Source organism: Typha latifolia, chromosome 1, assembly GCF_019914945.1.
Source record: "Typha latifolia isolate L0001 chromosome 1, TyphaL0001v2, whole genome shotgun sequence".
Taxonomy (NCBI): Eukaryota; Viridiplantae; Streptophyta; class Magnoliopsida; order Poales; family Typhaceae; genus Typha; species Typha latifolia.
In genome coordinates, this window is record NC_133086.1 from 18,132,238 (window position 1) to 18,154,708 (window position 22,471).

At 37.1% G+C, this 22,471-nt stretch overlaps 4 protein-coding genes across 4 annotated transcripts; 3 read left to right on the forward strand and 1 right to left on the reverse strand.

The window, feature by feature from the left end:
* The first annotated feature begins 271 nt into the window (after positions 1-271).
* Positions 272-2,975, forward strand: LOC140790231 (SNF1-related protein kinase regulatory subunit gamma-like PV42a). The gene is made up of 3 exons (XM_073140216.1): positions 272-988; positions 1,252-1,591; positions 2,441-2,975. The coding sequence occupies exons 1-3, from the start codon at positions 411-413 to the stop codon at positions 2,816-2,818; spliced, it is 1,296 nt and encodes a 431-aa protein (XP_072996317.1). The 5' UTR covers positions 272-410; the 3' UTR covers positions 2,819-2,975.
* A 4,416-nt stretch (positions 2,976-7,391) lies between these two features.
* Positions 7,392-11,911, forward strand: LOC140795663 (uncharacterized). Its single transcript, XM_073148360.1, has 6 exons — positions 7,392-7,605; positions 7,724-7,856; positions 8,284-8,387; positions 9,413-9,557; positions 9,632-9,772; positions 9,952-11,911. The coding sequence occupies exons 1-6, from the start codon at positions 7,454-7,456 to the stop codon at positions 11,599-11,601; spliced, it is 2,325 nt and encodes a 774-aa protein (XP_073004461.1). The 5' UTR covers positions 7,392-7,453; the 3' UTR covers positions 11,602-11,911.
* Positions 11,912-12,146: 235 nt separating this feature from the next.
* Positions 12,147-13,596, forward strand: LOC140780679 (uncharacterized). Its single transcript, XM_073126377.1, has 2 exons — positions 12,147-12,970; positions 13,180-13,596. Coding segments are annotated over exons 1-2 (657 nt in total). The 5' UTR covers positions 12,147-12,314; the 3' UTR covers positions 13,181-13,596.
* A 5,121-nt stretch (positions 13,597-18,717) lies between these two features.
* LOC140780910 (uncharacterized) lies at positions 18,718-22,006 on the reverse strand. Its single transcript, XM_073126625.1, has 2 exons — positions 21,656-22,006; positions 18,718-19,195 (listed from the first exon to the last, which is right to left on the reverse strand). Exons 1-2 carry the CDS (start codon positions 21,866-21,868, stop codon positions 19,001-19,003), a joined length of 408 nt encoding a protein of 135 aa, XP_072982726.1. The 5' UTR covers positions 21,869-22,006; the 3' UTR covers positions 18,718-19,000.
* Positions 22,007-22,471: the final 465 nt, after the last annotated feature.

Below are 22,471 nucleotides of genomic sequence, written 5' to 3' on the forward strand. Positions count from 1 at the left end.
GTAATTAATAAATATAAAATTATTAGATTAAAGAAGATAAGAGAGAAGTGAGTAATATTATACTAGTATAAATATAAATGATTGTTTATAAGAAAGCTTATACCATAGTAGCCTTATTTTTTATTTCAGAGGTGAACCCTGATTTATATATTATGGATTTATGGTGCTTGTTATCACTGGAGTCTCCAGTGAATCTCCTTGAGCTTATCTCTTACGGGCTTACGGCCTAATCCACAAACTGTCCTTTTCGTCAGAAATAAACAAAGAAACAAAACTGTGCTCTGTCATCATTGGACTTCTCCAGAGATTCACCCCCAGTATTTACATCAATCCACAGATTAGTATTGCAAAGGCTGCCACGCGAAGCCAACCGATGGGCGTCGGTCATCAGAGCATCCCAAGTTCCAAGCATGCAGCTACTTCTTCCGCCACGTACCCCACTCTTCTCCCTCATCCCCATCCTTTCGAACCTTCCCCTTCTACTGCCACGACACTTGCATCGCTCCGTCCCTCGCCAAGAAGAAGAAATGGAGACACCACTGAACACCGCAAGAGGAGGAGGAAGAGCCAAGAAGACTCGCCACGGCCCTTACGGCTGGCTCCGCGATCGTCGGATCCGCGACCTGATCCGTGACAAGCGCCGCCTCGTCGAAGTGCCCTACACCGCCTCCCTCGCCCACGCCGTCAACGCTCTCCTCGCCAACCACGTCGTCGCCGTCCCCGTCGCCGCCCCTCCCGGCCACTGGATCGGGGCCGGCGGGTCCATGATCCTCGAGTCCGACCCCGCCACCGGCGCCGTCCGCAAGCACTACATCGGCATGCTCACCATGCTCGACGTTCTCGTCCATATTGCGGAGGAGAAGGGCGTGGAGGAGGCCAAGGAGAAGGAGGACGTGGATTTGGACGCGAGGATGGCGGTGCCGGTTTCGTCGGTCATTGGGCATTCCCTGGAAGGGCTCAGCTTGTGGACATTGAATCCCCAAACCAGGTGTTTCGATCCTTCCCTTTTCCTTTTTTTTACTTCCTTTTTGATATCATTGTAGAAGCAGGTTAGATGCTCGTTAGTAAAAATGTCCAAGAGATACATCTGGTGCTAACTGTAGTTTTTCCCCGTTAAAATTTGAGGACTTGATTGAACAGAGCAAATGCGGAAGACTAAGAACAAATCTTTTTAACGAATATACTGAAATTTTACATGATGTGTTTCTTATTCTTTTACATGTAAAAAACGTGAGATTGTTCTATCTGCAGCATTTTGGACTGTATGGAAGCATTTAGCAAAGGAGTACACCGCGCATTGGTTCCAGTTGAAAGCCAAGCAGATCATGTGATCACTGCCGAACTTGTTGAGGCTTCACCTGGTTATAGAATGCTCACCCAGATGGATGTTTTGAGTTTCTTGAGGGAAAACAGTCATGAGCTGAAGGACATCATACCATATAGCGTCCAGGAGTTAGGAGCGATCAATGTGAATGTATTTGCTGTGACCAAGTATACCAAGGTTATAGAAGTCATCAAGTTCATGAGAGCTGCTTCCTTAAATGCAGTTCCTGTCGTTGAAGCTCCTGAAGATGGTCAACTGCTTCTAGATGTGAGTTGATATTTTATTTTGTCTGTTTTCCTTCTCTTGTTTTAGTTGATAGAAATTTCATATTGTTATCAACATCATAAGAGAATTCTTCTTGTCACTATCTGGCCTTTTTTATTTTCCTCTGTTAACTCGGTAACTATACTCTAAAGCGTAAATGTTAGAAAATGGTGGTTTTTATATTTTTATATTCTAACATTCTCTACGGTATGAGATCATCCTTTGATTAGAATTTAGTAGAACAGAAATATGAGCCCTCCTCATCCTGATCTTCTGATGCTAGTCAAATTTTGTTTGACTAGTACAAGTGCAGTATGTGGGCATTCACTTTATATCTTTGTTATGGAGGTAGGAAGGCTTTATTCCACTTGCATTGGCTATTGTTCTTCTGTATGTTGTCCCCCTTACAGTTGCCTTCCTATGTTCTAACTGTTCTGATTTCTGTGGCAATGGAGCTTTTACAGGACTGCTATCACAAGAGTTCTGTATATCTGGCAGTGAATTCCAACATCTAATTGTAATTAGATTACTCATTTTGCCTTCCTTTGACTCCATTTTAGTAGGTCCTATAGCTTTGTTATATTTCTATAAAAGGTCTAGCCACGTTTATTCTTCTCATTGAAGAATTAATTCAGTATGCCACTAGAATTTAGATAAAGCTCTTTAGCACCTATTCTCTCGAAAAAGAGTAGCATCTAATCTGCTGGCATCGTAATGTTATATATATATATACCTTTTATGATATAAAAAGAAAAATTGAGTGAAACATAATTCAAGGTTTCAATTCAGAACTATAGGAACATGATGCCCTGTTCTGCAGATTAGCTTGTTCTTATCCTTCTTGTGTTGCAGGGCAAAGGAAAGAAGCTAGTAGAGACATTCTCCGCAACGGATTTACGGGGATGCCCTATTGCTCTAATGCAATCATGGCTCTCCGTCAGTGTCACAGAGTTCAAAGACATGGTGCTAGAGAGGGCCAGCGAGGATTCCGTTGGCAGCGGCTATACAAACCCTCGAGAGAAGAAGCTTGTGACATGCTTCAAGGAGACCAGCCTTTCTGTGGTTATTGAGAAGGCCGTGGCGAACCATGTGCACAGGGTGTGGGTTGTTGATCACCAGGGATTGATCTTGGGCCTCATCGCCCTCACCGATATTCTTCGAGTCATCCGGGAATCAGCCTTGATGCTGGACAATGAGTTGCAGAATATGGTTCCTCAGGAATCATCTTGATGTGCACTTAATCTTGCTGCTCTTTTCTGTAAATATTAGGAGGATGATCATGTAATTTTGAGATTTTTCACGTTTGTTGAACTCCTTCGGCTTGTGGATATCTTGTTTATGTTTCCTTTTTAGCTAAACTTTCAGTCTGCTAATGACTGTTTTAATAGTTTGTATTCTAACAACAGAGAACAGCGATCTTTTTGACAGGGAAAAGGAATAAAATAACAGCGAGCTTCGATCACCTTGATCAAATATTAAAAGAATCTGCTGCAAAATCTTCTCTTTTTTGGGAATAGATATGGCTATAATTTTCTAAACAGTGAAGGAAAAAAGTCTCCTTGTGGAATCAAAGAGAAACTACGTATGAGCAGTATGTTGTGATCGTTACATGATCCACCTAATAATAGATGCAGAGAGAAGAAGAAGAATACTCTTAATTGGGTCTATTCACAAGCACCCCTTTATAGAGGCAAATACACAAGTATGCAGACAAAGGACATGCTTGAAAAGTTCCTCAGCAGTACGTAAAAAGAAGACTAGAAGAACACAAAGTAAGACGAAGTGCTTAAATTCTAGTCCTAAGCAGTCTCTAGGGGCTTGGTAACAACTGGCGCAGTGGACTTGGATGGCATAGACTTTGAACGCCGGAACGTCGACGAGACCGAGCGATGAAACCGGCATCGGAACGAGCCCTGGTGCGTCGTCGGCGAGCAAAGGCACTGGCCGCCGCCTCCCTTCGGCGAAGCCGACGGCTTTGTTCCAACTTCCTTCTTGTTTCCTTCACTCTTGGGGGGCTTGATCACCAAGGCACCACCTGAAGCCATTCTTTCGAGAGAGGTGGAAAGTTTCACTGCCTCTATATCTCTCTCTTTCGGTAATAAGCTTCTCTTTTGCTCATAAAACAGAGAGTTTTATACTTTCATTTGTTTAGTATATTTATTTTTCATTGGTCCACAAATATCTGATTATATTCGACTTATATCTTTGATATATCATTCGTACCCTCAGATTCTCTATAAATCAAAATTGGAATTTTCTACAGATCATGTACGTGACAAGTTCCAATTGACTTACAGTATTATTCTTTTTATACGTCTAATTGAAAGCAACCAATAGATGATTCAATATACCCCCCCTAGTTTATAATTCAGTTCGACATGCTAATTATGGTCGATTACATAGTGCTTGGATACGATGTGGAATAATTAATCGCATAAATATCAAATCAATCAGCCTAGACTTTTGTATGCCAATCAAAAAAATAAAGCAAACTCTATTAGACTTATATCCCATGTTGTATATATAGTGACTTGTTAACTCATGTACACACAAATTAGTGCTCAACATCACCCACAACTTGTTCAAGAAGTTGCAAGCCATCAAGCCAATTGAACTTGGACACGTATCTGATTGACTCATCTTTATCAGTCCTATCCCACACCAAAATGCGTGTGGACTTTGGAATCTTCTTAAGTAGATGATGATAAGGGATGGAATTGGGGAGTGAGTGGTGTGGTGGGGAGAGATTCTAAGTTTCCTCCATAAGAAAGAATGGCTGCAAGTCTGAAGCAAGATGTCTTCTTCTTCTTCTTCTTCTTCTGTCTTCCAATGGTCGTTATTTTAAACCCACACGCTTTCTTTGTTCTTTTTCCCCTCCCTCCTGCCCACAAAATAATATCAAAATCTAGCTTTTAAGTCTGTGGTGGTGGTGGTAACGTTTTGATTCCTTTCAGACCCACCCAGTTCGTTATCTTTGTTACAATTCTCACGTCCAATTCCAAAGGCTTAGTTAAGTTAGTCCACACATCAGAAGCCTCGTGGATATCTTTATATATCATCTATATAGATTGGAAAAGAAAAAAAAGAGATATAGTTTGAACAAATCTCACTATTCTGGAACATCAACAACATGAAAAACAAACCCAAACTCTGGGATAACTCCAGAAACTCTATGACAACTCCTGCGGTTCTTGATTATTTTTGAAGCACACCACTACAAAATCCTACACCGGACAACAACAAACATAAAAGGGGAAAAAAAGAAAGGATAAAATAGGTCTGATGACTACTTTGATGATGACAACAACAGCGACGAGAGACAGATGAGGGCGGAGGAGGAGAAATCTTGCAACGGTGGGAGCGGAAGGAGGAGAATTAGGAAGGGACTTAGAGCGGCTGGGTGAGAAAAAGAAAGAAGAGAGCACACAGTAACATAAAGCACTACCTAGAAGATAATACAAGACTTGGACGTGAAATCATCCAACGTAATTCGATTTAGATTGGTAACCCAAATATTGCTTATTGAACAATCTTTACATGAGTAAGATAGAATGTTCTTGATATATATGTTAAATAATTGAGCCAAAATGGTGTCCAAGTTATATGCATATAACATTTTAGTGAAAAATGAATCTCAAGCCAAATATCTACAGAGAGAAAGAATTAAACTCATTCGCCGGGCTATAGTGATGATGTAGTGCATCTATAGTTATTAACCAGTGTGCATATCTCAAGTAAAAACAAATTTGAACACATCGGTTATAACTAGGGGTGAAAACTAGTCAGAATGATTGCATCCGAGTTTTCTGGATATAGGTTAAAAGATTTATATCTGACTTGATATCTAAGTTCGTATTCATATCAGGATAATATATGTGGACATGAATATGAATTGAATGATAGTATCTGAATCAATATTCACATATTCTTTAGTTAAAATATTATGAAAATATTGATATAATGATTTTTTTATACTTTATATGAATATCTAATCTAGCTTGCATATATATATATATATATATACATATTCTGTGTATTTCAGTAATTATATCACAAGTTCTTACATACTAAATAAATAAATACGAGCATATTCGTTTAGTATAATAGTCGCACTTAGTGGATATGGTAATTAAGTTCACTATTGGTTTTCGAATATGACTTACTAATATCCGATCCGGATCCTGAAAACAACGTTGCAATTGGTGAACCGCTAGAGTGCTAGTCCAGTTGAATCTTATTAATGCCATCACCTTTGTAGGCTTTTTGGGCTGAGTGTTTATGAATTTGGGCTTGAGCAAAGAAGTTATGGATTAACTTCAACCTCAAATAATTATTGCAGAGAAATATATTTAGTAGTTTTAGTAGTTTAGTAGTTTAACTCAATGACTGACTTAGTTAATAGAATAATAGTTCAGCGGAGCAGTTGGCTTAGATGATCAACTTAGCAGCGCGACGACTTGAAGTAGGTCTTAATGACATTTAATTTCGGATAATAATTTGACAATACATATGGTTTAAAATTTAAAATAGTCAGTTTACTATATTAGCTAAAGCTTAAATACCTTTGTATCAAAGAATGATTGATCTTTTCTTCAACCCATATCTAGCCTTCGAGGTTTTAAATCATAAAAAAAATATATTTATCCCATCACATATTTTATATTAGAATTATATATATGAGCCATGCATAAGTGTACTTGACAATATACTACCTTTCTAATTATAATCTTGATCTTTGCTATATAATGGGTCAAACTTGTAGACACTCGTTGTAATATTTTTGTAACAATTTTATGCTTCCTTTGATTTGTGTATAATTTATTTTAACTGATAATTTTATGCACATTTCTAATATAAATTAAGTATATTTATATTTTATCATATAGTTATAAAACGTAATAATTACTTTGGATAAATTTATGTAAGAATATATATATATATATATATAATTATCAAACTGTAAATAAGTTTATAACTTATAATAAAAATCTTACTTATAATACTGAGTATAATTTTATCGCACATTTTTCACCTACAATAAAATTTTATATATAAGTTATTACATAACTTATCTTATATAATATTTAGTCAAAATATATACAAGTAAATATTTACTTACAAAATATATTTTAAAAAAATTAATTTATTAATAAATGTCACTTGTGTGCGAACACAAAGCCACCTAAAATCCACTGGTGGTTGCTTATAAACTTAACAGTTTAGGAGACTTTTGACCAGAAGTTATCCATTTTGACCATCGTTGCACGCTTGTCCTTATCCTCCCCCGCGCCTTTGGGTCCCACCTCTCTCCCCACGCCTCACGTTCATAGGTGGATTTCGTATCTCTATATTCTCTCCTTCGAAGACGGACTGCTGGGCCAGCTTGTGAAATTCCTATATTACCCTCAACAATACCGTCATCCTAGTTCCTACAAATGTCATTCACCAGTAGCATAAGGGTATATAAGGAAATAAATTTTGAGCCGGAAAAGAGGTCTCGTATTACGTGCCACCTGGAGTTACCTCGACGTGTGGGGAAGATTTTGGGTAAGTCATTGCCAGCTCAGAAAATGAAATATATAATTATGGATATATATATATATATATTAATATATATTTTTCTTACAAACTAATAGTATATGGGTGGGAAGGTGGAGAGAGTGTAATGTGTAACTGCTTTTCTAATATATGCGAAGACTTAGAAAGGTCTTAGCTAATTAATTAAATGGGAATCCTAAGCTTACTCCTTTAATGGAGAATTTATTGTACTAATTAATTGTTTCTATTTGTCCGGCCAGCTCACCTCTTTCCCTTCTTTTCCTCGTCTCCTCCTTTTCTTTTGCTTCTCCTGCTCTTCTGCTTTCAATGGTGGAAGCCACTTCTCCACCTTTTGTATTCATCTCTTCCTCTCCTCTCCTCTTCTCTTCTCTTCTTCCTCCCATTACACACGAAGAAAGGAAGAGGAGAGAGAGAGAGAAGAGGGGGAACATGTTTGGTTCCAAGTTTGCAAACAAATGGTAATGTGTAATCCGTTTCCTTCTTAATGTGTTGTTTAATATGGTAGTTTGAATGGAATTTGAAGTGGAGAAGTGATGAATTGAATTGGTTTTTTTTGTTTTGGTTTGGTTTATATAGCAAGCATGCGATCAAGTGCGTAAAATCGCGGGTGGATCCAATTAGGAAGAAGAAGCAGGCAATGCTGAGGTTTCTGAAGAAGGATGTGGCTGACCTCCTCGCGAATGGCCACGACAATAATGCTTTTGGAAGGGTGATAATATTACCTGTCTGTTTTATTTTGTTATGTTTCAATCTAGAAAAATGAGGAAGTAACCATTCAAGCAAATAGAAACAAGCCAACAATCATGTACAGATTGGGCGAATTGGATATTTTATCCACATTCATTTTAGGTATAGATTTTTTGCAGTAATTAGGCATTGCCAAATGTTACCTTTATAGAATGATTGCCAATTTATAATTAATTGGGTCAATTTGCCTTTTGATCGACAAAAATATTGTTCTTTTATGATATCTTATGAATCGAAAGCTTACAATTCTGATTATTCAAGTGTAAGCTCGGTGTTCATTTGTGATCTTGTTTGAATAAACTTTTCACCAATTTTGCTAGCAAGGTGTAATATAATCTTAGTACCCTTTTATGATAAAGTAGCACTTATTCGTTTTCTCTGAGAAACAGATTGAAGCACTTATTATTGAGATAAATCAAGCATCCTGCTATGATATGATCGAACAGTTCTGTGAATGTATATTGAAGCAGCTTTCGTCCCTACAAAAACAGAGGTATTAGCAGCTTTACTGTCGTCACTGTCAAGCTGCACCAATCATGCTTTGATCATTTGGTTTTTCTTTTGGAATAGTTTCTAGTATTAAGTATCTTTGTAGTATTGCTGAATGCTGTCAAGCACCATAAGGGAGTTACATTAGGTATAATATGTACACGAAGCTCTCATGTTTGGACTTCAAGTTGTGTTGCTCTAGCATATAATATTTGCTTGAGCTTGCACCAAGGTGAGATTTTATTGAACCATAATCTGCAACTTAGAATGATCATATAGACAATCCATTATCCATTATCCTTGACTTCGTGTAAACATGCATTCATGTCTTTGTAGCTTTATATTGGTGGAAGCAATATAAAATGTCATTATTCAATAATTATGTATATCTGGCCATTCGCTTTATGTTAGTTCATCTAGTGAATGGAGAAGGTATTTTCCAGTCTGCAGGACAAGATCATCCATTAGTTTGTAGTAACTAAGACTGCCCATATATGATTCTTTTTCCCTCCTTATATGAACATGGACAGGCATTTTGTTAAGTTTGTGTCACAGTCAAGGAAATGTTTAGGATATAGTTAGGTAAAAGATTATCAAAGTGAATGTGAAAGAAACAGGACCCTACTCAATCTATTGTTCATTTTTGTTAAAATTGTGAATTAATTTAGTTCAAGTAATGTAGAGTTAGTAAGGAAAGGATAAACTTTCTTGTCTAGTTTTGTGGGGAAATATCAACTTTCATTTGGGCATTTGGAATATGAAGTTTCTTAAGTTCAATTGCATTTTCTATATACTGCATTCTTGTTAAAATCTTTTGTCAAACCTCCTCCTTTTTAATAACTCGTTTATGCTTGCCTAAATATTGATGCTAGGATACTTCTTTAATGAACTTAAACTATACCAAGGCATCTCTTTTAACAGTTGTTTGGAATGCAAATTTTCATGAAGCTCTTTCATCTATTCTCATATTTACCTGGAGATTTCAATGTCAATCTAGCAATGTAACTTTTTGAATTGTCCTTTTAACAGGGAATGTCCTCAGGAAGCAACAGAAGCTGTCTCAACTATAATTTTTGCTGCTGCTAGGTTTCCAGATCTGCCAGAATTATGCGATCTTAGACACGTATTTACCGAGAGATATGGGAATAACATGGAATCATTTGTCAATGCCGAGGTGATAGTCATGTGTTAATTTTTAATGTAACCACATATTGTATTGTCTCACTGTTTTAATTCCTTTGTGATCAGTTCATTGAGAAGATTCAGAAAAAGTCATTTTCGAAAGAGAAGAAGTTGCAAATGATGCAAAATATTGCTGATGAGTTGTCTGTTAGATTTGACCACAAGGCACTTGAACTGAAATTGTCTAATCCTCCAGGAACAAAACCAGTAAGTATCTCAATTAGATGTTGGCCTCCATCAACAGATGAGTGTTGCTTCCCATTTTATGAAGGAAATTCTTTTGCTTGGAACAATTTATGTTTGATTGACATGCTAGATAGAAGTCTTGTGCAATAGAAGTTGTAGATACATTCAGTTAGTCAACATCTCGCTAATTCTTTTTTCAGGATCAACCTAAAATAGGTACTTCTTTTACTAAAGACAAAAGACCTTCATCGATGCTGCCAACTGGGTGTAAGGATGACAGTCGGAAGGGACAAGGGCAGCTGGAGCCGAGAGATAATCATGTGATTTCGAATGATGATCAAGTTCAGAAGACCAGGAAGATAACTGCTAATGAACTGAAGAATATGGCTACTTTAAACATACAATCGAAATACAGCCACAAAGAAATCAAGAAAGATTATCAGCTCAAAGATGGTCAAGCTCATAACAGGACGCTAAATGTCCAAGAAAGGTCGGATCCAATTGATCGAGAGGAGCAAGAAATTTGTCCAAAGAAACCTTTGGAAAATAAAAGTAGCAAAACGCTTCCTACATACACCAAATATACTGCAGCTGAAAATAGAGAGCATATCGAGAAGAATGGCTTCGTTCATAATAGGTCAGAAATGGATGAAGATGATCGTGACTCTGACAGGAAATCAAAGGCCAGATTATGTTACTTTAGGATAGAGAAACAGGGAGTTGGTTCAGCAAAATCATCGAGTGATAAAACCATTGATATGGTCCCTCCATACACTAAAGTCAAGGGTACTAACATTGGAAACTTTGTGGAAGAGGATGAGAATGCGTTCTCCTATGAGAGATTGTCTAGTGCCCCAGAATTGGAACCTTCTGTTCAAGACCAGCCACCAGCTAGACCAGTGAACCATGAGAAAGCAGTCAACTGGGCTCCTCCTTATGTCAAGTCAAATGTCAGCACCGAATCAGCACATGTGGATCAAGCCAGTCAAAGCTCTGCTGGTGATGATAGGCCTACGGGTATCAAAGATAAATATACTTTGAAAGTTCGTGATGAAAGGCCCACGCCTGCTTCAGTCAGGAGAAAGTTTGCAAAACCACCAGTCATCGACAGCAATTACAAAGCAGTTGACAATGAGAAGCTTGTGAGCGAAAACCCTAGTGGCGGGAGAAGACATACAGGCAGGCTGAGTAGTGCTATCAATGCTGATAATTCTGATGGTCAAGTGGTGGATCATTATCCACATCCTACGAATGGTGAAGTGGATATTGCTCCTGATCATGGCAAGCTCTCAAATCGAGCCCCAAGTGGACAGAGGAGAACTACAAGCAGGTGGAATAGTACTACTAGTGATGATCATTGTGATGGAAGGACCCGGGGCAATGAGGAAGATAATGCTATTGATTACGGCATGCTCTTTAATCGGACCTCAAATGGTCAAAGAAGGCATGGGAACAAGACTTCTACCTATGATGCAGGGTGTGACGAGGAGGAAAGAGTGATGAATGAGCTCCTGCTACACTACAGCAAGAAGAGCTCAACAAATGAGGATGCAAAAACAAGAACAAGAACTAGACCCCGTCAACCCGATCATATCGCTGAACAATGTGGAATTGCAGAGTATGATAATAACAGCAAACTCCGTTCTCATCCAAAGGATTCTCTGCATCCTTGTGAACGAGCTGCTTCTCTTCCAGCAGAACCTGTTAGCCCAGCAGAAGTCGGCAAAGGCCATGCTCGGGCTACTTCGTTGCGGCCCGACTTGCTTGCTCTTAACCGTGACCGCGTGCATCCAAGATTGCCCGACTATGATGAGCTGGCTGCCCGGATAAATGCACTTACGAAGGCATGAAATTCTCTTAGAATGTTTGTGACTTGCATCTCTTCCTTCAAATTTCATTCTTGCATTCATATATACGCTAGAGCCTCCGCAGTACAAGCCCTTCGTTCTCTTTCTTTCCTCCATATCTTAGAAATTCAAGTATCCGTTATACTAATGTATGACGTAATACAACAACAACGAGAAGGCAGTAGCCCTATATATTATTTGGGTCGGTCATATATATGATCATTTTTCTCCTTTCAACTTTATTTGGTGTAATATTCTTTGCTACATTGTTTATTTATTTTATCTACCATGTCTTATGAAAAATTACTCTCCAGGACTAGTGCATTATGTGTGTGTCAGTGTATACATGTTCTGTTTTCTGTTGCATTTCTAAATTCTTTTGACTAGATATGTTAGGTTGAAAGAAAATAAAATTAATTTGCGTCGGTGCTTTAGTTCCAAAGTTTAACGTTTGCATCACTTTCCAGTTTCCACACCAATAGTGAAACAAGACAAAGAGGTCCTTAAAAAGTCACTATCGCTTTCCCATGGCACGAGGAGGAGACGAGTGTAGGTTGGGAATCCTAAAGATTCGAAGCCACCTCGCTTCCCTTGTCAACGGAAAACGACGACTTCCCGCCAAATCTCCCCCTCCACTTCCCTCACACTTGCCAATATTAAACTAATCCCACTCCCTCTCTTCTATCCCCCTTGCAATCCAACTAACAAACTAAACCATGAGAGGCATGACGAAGCTGGCCATGGCGGCAACGCTAGCCGTAGTACTAACCCTTGCCCTCTTCTTCACCCTTATCCTCTCCCTCCTGGCCGACCTCTTCTGCTGCCTCCTCTGCCGCGAAAGTCGGCCCCGGTTCGACCCGGAGACGCCAGATTCGACGAGCGTTACGGAGGCGGGGCGAGAGGACTCGTCGACTCGTTCCGTCTCGAAGTTTCCTTTCTACGCCCATGGTGTCTTGCAAGCTCCTACCACTTACCTCCTCACCATCCCCAAGCTAGAAGCCGCGGCTGCGCCGATCCCGGCGCCGGACTTAAAGCATTTCCAGTGTCATTCCCCGATCCCGCCGTCTTCCTCGGCTTCCGTCAGCTCTGTGGCCACGGATCGCTTCGTGTACATCTCCAATCCGGTGTACGACGGAGTCAACGGTGGAAGAGACGACGATACGACTCCGTTCGAGACGCCGGAGACTTCGCCTTCGCATCTGGGGTTGGGAGAAGAGGAGGAAGACAGCGATCAATCTCCGCCGTTGACGGTGATGAAGAAGCTGGCACCTGTTCGACGTAATGCCTACGGCGCTTCAGTCAGTGCCGCCGAAACGAATCAGGCGTCGTCATCCTCCTCCTCGTCCAATACCCTCTGCTTCTCCCCTTCTTGGTAACTCTTTTTTTTTAGCACAGGAAGAGATGTTATAGCTAATCTTCTTCATCGTTTTGTTGTTAATGGTGTTATTTATTAAATAGTGTTAGATCTAATGATCTTCTCCACTCTCTTTTTAAGCAAGTATAAATTAATTCTATGCTCCTATGTTAGTATCTCCAAGTTCCATCTTTTTGCAACCAGATGCTTTCTTTGATCACTTGCAGAGTAGTTGGAGAAAAGGAGCAGTTTTTTTTTTCTTTTTTCAAGAACTAGAGATAAAAGCATCTTATGAGCTCAGAAGAGTAAAAGGAGGGATTGTGATTATTAAAGCCTGGTCTCAGAGAGCATGCTTGGGGTGGTTGGTTTCTATGCTTCAAAAGTAGTTCTGAGGCTCCAAAACAACTTTCGTTCCAACTTTCTTTGTCTTTTGGCAGTGATAGCAATGTCCGTATGCTGTTTCAAGTTTACAGTTTTGAGGACTTGTAGCAGTGTTTGCTGCTGCCAAAAGATGCTGCTGCTATCTTGTGCTGATTGAGAAGCAGGTTTTAATTTTTGATACAACTTTTGGCTCAGTGGATAACGACAGCATTCACTGGTTTCCTTCTGAGTGAGAGAGAGATATATATAAATGATGCATTTGACCAAACTGGCTCTTTTGAGAAACTGAAAGATAATTACACCTTATAAATCGCTGTCCATTTCCACAATATCTTCTCCTATTTTTTTTCCCTACTCCTTTAATTATAAAAAAAAAACCTTAAAACTGTCGCTTCCATTAGCCAATTGATATTTAAAAATGACATATTAGTGTGCCTAATCAATATTTAGCTCTCTAGGAAGTATTTTTATCATTATTTTAGAGAAAAAAAATAGAAAAAATGAGAGTAAAATGATCATGTGATGTTTTTTATTTACGCCATTAGAAAAATAAAAGTTTTTTCATAATTTTGAAGATCAATATATACCAAAGAAAATAAAATGAAAGAGTACATATAAAAATAAGTAATAATCTATGATCATCCCAAACTCAAATATCCTAAATTGAATATTAAAATAGGTTTGTTTCAAACACGTCAGTTGCTATCTCATCGATTTGGAAGAACCCAGAAAACTACTAACATAATTATAGGCTATAATTAAAGTTAGTGTTAGAGTTTTACCTGAGAATCATGTACAATTTTTTTTCTTCTTTTAATAAGAGATGAGAATGAGAAGATTAAGGTACCTTCCAAGGAGGTCTAATTTAGTCTAAGTACTCCTCTGGAAGGATGCCTCCATTCTCATGTACAAATGTTCATCCATATATTATTCTCTTTCCTTTCTGATAAATATTTATCTCACCCTTGTTTTCTTTTAAACGACAGACACAGTCTAAGATGTGTCAGAGAATTAAAAGAAAAATGCATGTAACCTATGTATTTACACTGCTTCTACTTTGACCTTCTTTACTCTTGTTGTGTGGTTGGTAGACACAGTAGTATTAAAACTTAAGCCACATGGAGCTCAAGAGCAGTAATGTGCCAGATCCCACATACATTCCTAGTATTTTAACTAGAGATGAAGGTGAAGTGATATGAATTCTATATTTATTGGGCAGAGAGAACTTGATGCACCAATCTTTTATTATGTTTTAAAATTATTGAGAAATATAATATTATCAGTGCAACGTTTGTTATGTAGTCATATGGTTTAAAGAGACGTAATATAAAAGTATAGTATTTTACTTATGATTACTCTGTCAATAATTCTTGCTTTGTAAATATTAATTCCCAAAATTATTGATCATCCATGAGTTTGCTGGCCTGCACATCGACTGTTATTAGATATCTTAAAAATTACGTGGAAAAAACTTAGTTAAACAAGTAATGTTGGAAGTCATCAAAAGATATATTATAAGTAGAAACACTTTATCTGAGATAAGAGTTTTTTCAATAGATTATAAACTCATAGATTAATTATAAGTAATTTATTTTCGATATATAGATTGAATAATTAAATTAACTACGTTCACGATGTTTGAGCGAAACTTTATTAACTAATAAAGTTCGGGAAGGAAAACCGAATCCGTGGCGGGTCGGGTTTAGGTCAAGAGGCACCAAACACAAACCGGGTCGGATTTGGAGTCCGTGCTCTCGCCCGCTCCGCACGCTCTATATAAGATCAGCAATTGGGAATTCAATTAAGATCTTTGCATCTCTTTTCCCAACCTCTCTTTTCCTTCGTTTGGTTTGGAATTTAGGGTTCCTTCTCCTCCACCTCCTTCTTGCGACCTTCAATTCTCCATCAACCATGTCGTCCAAGCAAGGTTCCCCACTTCTCTCTATGTCTCTCTCGCTCTATCTATTTATTCTTAGAGGCTTAGCTATTTTCTTGTGGATTTAGGTGGAAAGGCGAAGCCTTTGAAGCAGCCCAAGGTCGATAAGAAGGAATACGATGAGGTATCTTAGTCTCCCGTTTTCTAATCATTGCCCTCCTCGATTTTTTTTAATATATAAAAATCGGTTCACGCGCCTCGAAATTCTGTATTCGGATCTGTGATGCTAAGGTGACAGTTTTTTAGATTCGGAAGATGACCTTTTAGCTTTCTTGGAAACTTTTGCTTTTGGGTTTTAATAAGGAGATTTGGGTGTAAATTGCGTGATCTGGAAGCTTTTACTGAAGTTCTCCTCAGGTTTCAGTTCGCTATCTAAACAGTATGGGTATGCTTTGCCTAAACAACTTCATCTGCATAATGTAGTGGGGTGGTGGTGATCTAATGTGAGACATTCCCATAGTAGTTATGTGAAGTGATGATCAGTTTATTTCACATGCAGTCTTTTCTATTTCACTAACCAAAGATATAAGAGCATAAACATGGTGTTAAAAAAGAAAAAGTTGAAAGAAGATGAGATAACTGATTAGAAATTAAGAAGATATGGTCCAAAATAGCTATATCTTGTGGAGAGTCCGAAAAAGAAAAAAGTTGAAAGAAGATGAGATGTCTGATTAGAAGACAAAACTGAAATTTGTGGAGAGAGTCCAGTCTGATTTCCCATGTATATAGAGCTCTTTGCTCGCAAGTTGCAAGTTGCAAGTTACTCGAGCACTTAATAGAAGTTATGTTAATTTCCTTAATACAGTTTAATTGAGTCCAAGTTTGACTTTTTATGCACTGCTAGTCTTGTCTCAATAACTTTTTACTGAATTCTAGAGCGCTCTGAGTTAAGTTACTTGTTAAAGCACAATGGCCCTATTAGGTAAGTTCAGAGTCCTTTGGAAGTAGAAAGTATTGTTTTGTTTTGAGAATACTTATGCTACTATAAATTAGGGCCTTTAGTGAGAGGCAATTCCTTTTATCTGGATGGATCTCTGGAAAGCCTTAGTTTGCAATATAACTCCTTCGACTTATCATTTGAGGACTATCAATTTAAGATCGGAATCAGATCAAAATATTCTACTACAAAGCGGAGATGAATTAGATCTCAGGTAGAAGGGAGAAAATCTTTGATTTTACTAAAATGACAACCTTTGTGTAGATCAACAAAAGGAAGGAAAAGGAAAAGGAAGGGGAAAGATAGAAGGAATAGTTGATAAGGGAGGAATCATTAAGAGAATCATTATTTCATAACAGTGATTACCTAATATTATAAATTTTTAGATCTCATATTAGTCATCTATATACAAGGGAATCTTTCATCTTGCACCCTGCACTATGACTATCTTTTTAATTGATCCTATGAATTTCCTGAAATTGTTAATATAATAGCCTGGGCGTATTTAACCTAACAGGAAGGTTTTAAAGTGGATATATGCTGTTACTCTTCAATGTAAGTATTTATAATTTCTAAGTTAAAACTTAGCCTCTCCTGAGTCCAATTCTTATATCTTCCTTGTCCTTAAAAATTAAAATAACTGTTGAGAGTGTTTTCTCAGGATAGGTTGTGTTCAGTTACCATTTTATTCAAGTTAGATTTGTGTTTGTTAGGTTCCAATCATGTTAAACTAGGGCACTTTTTAATTTGGTATACATTGCCTCAGGTTTAAGGTTAAAGTCTGTACGCGTGTTAACAACAGAGTGTTATTTGGACATTTTTAGGATAAAGCTGTCCCACAGAAAGTGTGAAACTGGACAGTTCTGAACACCATTATAAGCAGTATCCCACAGAACAACTCTCTAATTTATCATGATAACTTAAGCTCGTAAGAGTTCGGCCTTAATTTGTTAGAGTGAAACTCTGATAAGCAAACTGTGATTGTTCGATGTTTCTGTAGACACTAATTTTTCATGATTTATTTCTGTGTCTACAGACAGATCTAGCAAATATTCAGAAAAAGAAGGAAGAGGAAAAGGTGAGCACAGTAACCTTATCCCCATCTCTGAGTACTTTTGTTTTCGTTCTGATGAATTGAAATAACTACGGTCACTCACTTGCACACAATGATCCTTTTGTTTGCAAAAGGCACTGAAGGAACTGAAGGCCAAGGCAGCTCAGAAGGGATCTTTCGGGGGTGCTGGTCTTAAGAAGAGTGGGAAGAAATAAGATTGATGTAAGCCTCAGGCAATGACCAACCAATTATTCCGATGAACTATACTAGTCGACCCGTAGTTAGCTCTTTGAGTCTGTTTGGTATGATTCTGGCTGATGCAAGTTATGGAGTTTGGTATTCAAAGGCAAACGAGTATCTATGCTGTGACTTGTGCTTGTAGCAGATAAATGCTAAGTGTCTTGATTTGGGTTCAATTAGCTTTTCAGTGTTCAGAGAACAGTTTTAAGAAATTAACAAGTGATCTGCACTACTTTAAAATAGTTAAAAGCAAAAGGAATTAGTAAAGCACAATACAACTTGGAATAAAAACGTTGACAAGTGAAATATAATTAGGATATAGAATCAAGAATCACTGCAAGATTTTTATATTCAAGAAAGATTTACTCTGGTTTTAATCACACAGAGTCTTCAACAGGATAAACAAAAATTATTGGGTCTACGAAAAGCAAAACCAAGTTGGTCTTCGGTGGCGTCGGAATAGAACAATAGAAGTATATACTGAGTTCCTATTCGACTAACCTGGTCAGAGTAATCTATCCTGCAGTGACATGCATCCAGCCCCACTGTCGAACATCTATTTACTTTACTTCTCACACAAGGGTGGAGGAAAGAAAGTAGTAAAAATTTCTAAATAGTTAACTTTTTAGAAATAAAAATAGACTTATTTGATATAAACTTTTTTTATTTTAGTATTGCAAATAAATAACCACTTATTAGTCTATACTATTACTAGTACAGTAATAAATTATCATTACAATCACACTCTTTTCACTTTCCTTTCTCTCTTCTCATCAACCACTCATTACAAAAAGTATTTCAATCATTTGCCAAATTATATCACAATCAAATATGATTATTATATATTATATTAGTATACACTAAATAGTAGAAAAACTTATACAGAAATAAGCTCTTACACTAATAAAAAAAATTAATTATACTAATATTGGCTTTATTGCACAAGTAAAAAGACCTTGGCAAGTAATGATGACAGTTTAAAAAGAAAATGTAACTATGACAATAAAAATTAAAATTATTTGATAATCGCAGTAGTAATAATAACTCACTTCTTGTTCCACTTCCTTAATCTAAACATTATATAGTGAGATTTTTAAAAAATTATTACTTTTTTTCCTTATTTTTATCAATCAAATACACCATAAAAGCACTTATTTTTGTCAATCTTGATCCTATCCGAGATCAGACAAATTATAAGACAACATCGAGCCAAGATATATTAAATGCCAGATTAAATAACTTCTGCCTAAGGCTCTGAATGAACAAGAGAGAAAAACAAAACATTCCATTAACAACATGCAAAATATGAAAGAAAAGAAAATGTCACCAAATTGCGATAGCAATCTCACTTGTCCACAAACATAACCTCAAAATTGATACCTATAGATGCTCAACGATTGCTTAATGTAAGCAGTAGATGGCTGGCTTATAAGAGTCCGTAGAACTAGCATTACTCATCTGACTAAGGTTAAAAATGTATATTTCTTATGAAATATGGTGCTATATCTCCTTCTGTGGACTGTCGGGTTCCTCCTTATCAGGATCCTCTTCTTCCTCTTCTTTCTTCTCTTCCTCTTCTTCCTCATCCTCTTCAGGAGGAGGGTCATATGGTGATGGAGTGGGCAGTGGGGTTTTCATTGGGCTAAATTGTGGGAAGATATCAGGTCTCCTGCCAGGCTTGGGTCTTTCCCACTCCTGCAATATGCAAAAGATATAAATGATTGATCGTTTCATGCAAGAAATAAAACATAGGCAATTAATCATCAGCAGAGCAATGGAATTATTTATACAACTTTAACATATAAGGCTGCACTGAACTATTCATCTAAACTAACAAAGAAGTCACTTAATTACTGCATTGACTTACAAACATGAAAAATTCACGATCACAAAAGAAACCATAGCAATGTTGAATTGGTTATACCTCAAGTCATGATGCCCACAGATCTTTGTAACCCTGTATATCATGGCCACCTTTGCTTTCTTATAAAATTTGAATTACCTAATTTCTACCAGGAAGAAGAGAGGAAAGCAAGCAAAATTGGTTTAAATGAAATGAAATTGACTTCTTTTCTCATATATGGAAAAAATAAAGTTTTTCATATTTATAAATTTACTACAGCTTCTGACTTTTCAAGTGGTATATGTGCAAAGTAGTACCCTTTTCCGGGGTTATGTGCAGAAAAGAGAACCCTACAATATAAGGAATGCTTGGTTGCTTGCTATATGACAAAGCATAAAGCGATGAAGAACATGTTACCTCAAGACAAAAGTACAAACAACTAAATGAAGAATAGATGGGAAATCAACAATGTAAGAAAGGCTTAACTTGGAGACCTTTTCTTCAAAAAGGAAGGCAATTTATAGGGAAGAAAAAGGTATGGAATTCTATTAGGGGAATGAAGTGTATAAACAAATTAATCAGAAGATCCCTTCATGATCTAATAAAATGAAAAACACAGTCAATAGATGTGTTCAACCTCTTTTTACTTTCAGTACATAGATATGATCAAATGAAGAAAAATAATCTTGAACTATGTATCTGTATAGGTATGAAAATTTCTCTTTTTTTAAATCCCTAGCATCTATTTGGTAACCCCTCTTACAATCAACAGTCAAATGAATTCAGTACCATTATGAACATCTCTTTTATGAACTCTTGTATGTGGAGAACTACCTTGGGCACTCTAAACATCAACCCTTCTTTCTTTCTTCATTTTCAAAAAGGGATCCGGAGCCTAAGCAAACAAGGTTTCCCTACTAGAAGGCATCTCTTAGTTTTTCTTCTTCTATTTTATGTCAAAAGCTCATGAAAAGAGTTCCTTTTTAATCAGATTCACGTAACAGCATACCGATAAATGTACAAAGTACATACATATTACAATACTGAAGTTCTCATAAGTACCATTCTCAGATTTATCTAGTGCATGTTGAAGATAAAGTTTGAATGTGATGTGAGAATCAAATGCCAAAAGTTTAGGTGATTCAAGAAGCATTAACTTTGTCCTGGAATATGGGAGAATCTGATCTCTTGCTGAAGATGCTGTTAGGCTCTTATTTGACTGTGAAGCACAAATGGGAAATGAATCATGGAAATAAAGTAGCGAATACCTAGAATCAGAATTCAGAATGGTGTCTTAATGTTCAACAAATCTTTGGTTCAGCTTTAGGAGAAACAATGGAAGAAAAGATGCGGGAGATTAAAATTTATATATGCCATTATATGGTGAGAATTGCGAGTCCTCATAAAGAACCTTGTTCAGCTATATGTTCTTTGATTAATGCCAATTGCCTGGGCTTTGAAAAGTATCCTGGAAAATAGTTCTTCATCAGTTTATCCTATTACTTGGATGCCAAAATGGACTCTGAAGAGGAAGCCACATTTGCAAGGTTAAACTTCAAAATTGAGCATGACACAATAATGTACATTATGCCAAGAGGAATAAAGGCCATGATCTCTATGTTCGGCTGACATCTCTCCTACTCCATTTCCCATTCTTTATTTCTTCAAAACCTCTTCTTTCTTTCTTCATTTACTCTTGCAAACAATTATACTTACTGCTGTTATACTTGCTATAAATCTAATATATTTTTGAAATCATCTATTCTCAATTGTTATGTACATAAATATCTAACACTACCAGTAACATTTTGATATGATTTTAGAGAGTTAAACAATTAGATTAAACAATTAGATTACTTGAGGAACTGTAATTTATATAGTGTCAAATCTTGAGATTAATTTGGTAAATAAAAAAAGAATCGAATCAACATGTAAATTTTTTTTCTTTAAAAAACTGAATAGAAGGCCTTCCTTCAACCTTCTTCTCTACCCTCCTATAACCTACACTTCTATTACCAAACACATAGAAAACCTTGTCCTTCCTAAGACTAAATCCATAAATCATATATCAAAAACTTAATTAAAAATGGAATCCCGACCAAAAACTATCTGGCCTTTCTCCATAGGAGCACAAAATTGGAAAAAAATGCAGTCTGTAAGTACTCGAGCTTTACATTTCGAAAACAATATTATAAACCAACCCAAGCTCAAATCTTTACTACCAAAACCTACTATCAGGTTGGAGAGAGAGAGAGAGAGAGAGAGAGAGAGAGAGAGAGAGAGAGAGAGAGAGAGAGAGAGAGAGAGCATACGATGGGGAAATCGAGAGGGGAGCGGCGGGTCATCTTCTCTTCCTCCGGAGCCATGCAGACCACTAGACTCCTCTGACCATGCCGGAGGCGAGGGGGAAGAAGACAAAGAACGTTGCTTGTGCGGCTCCGAGCGGCACGTGTGCGGCCGCCGACCGGCGCCGCCGCCGGAGGGCAGGCGAGAGAGGCCCCTGAGAGGCACCACGAAGATGCCATAGCTTGGTGGATTGCCTCGCGCTTTCGTTGGGTTGGACGCCGCAAAGTAGACCGCCGAGGCGCCGACCGCCTCTTCTAGATGTAGATAATGTATCGGGAGATTGGAGAGGGTTCGTTTTGGAAATAAGACGCTATAACAATCACTCTTTTTTTTTCCTCTTTCTTAAAGGGTTAAAATGCCCAAAAGAAATTTATTAATTTTTGCCACCGCTAAATTCAAAATACCCTACTATATTTTTAACAAAATAAACAAAATTTTAAGAATAATATTATTAAATAACCAATAAAACTTTTTACAAAAAAATTTATAATTATAATGTCAAAATAGCATTATGAAATACAACCAACTAAATACTTCTTTTTCAAATATATTATTATAAAATATAACAAAGTAAAACTATTTTTAACAAATATATCATTATAAAATATAATCAACCAAACAATCCATTTATTTCTCTAGATACATCTAGAAAAATAGGTATTTCTTAATTCATATATATTTCTAATACAATTTTATGTGTTTCAAAATTCAAATACAATATTTAGATTGTTAAATAATAATAGTAATGAAAGACTCCCATGGGCCTGAATCGGGTCGGATTC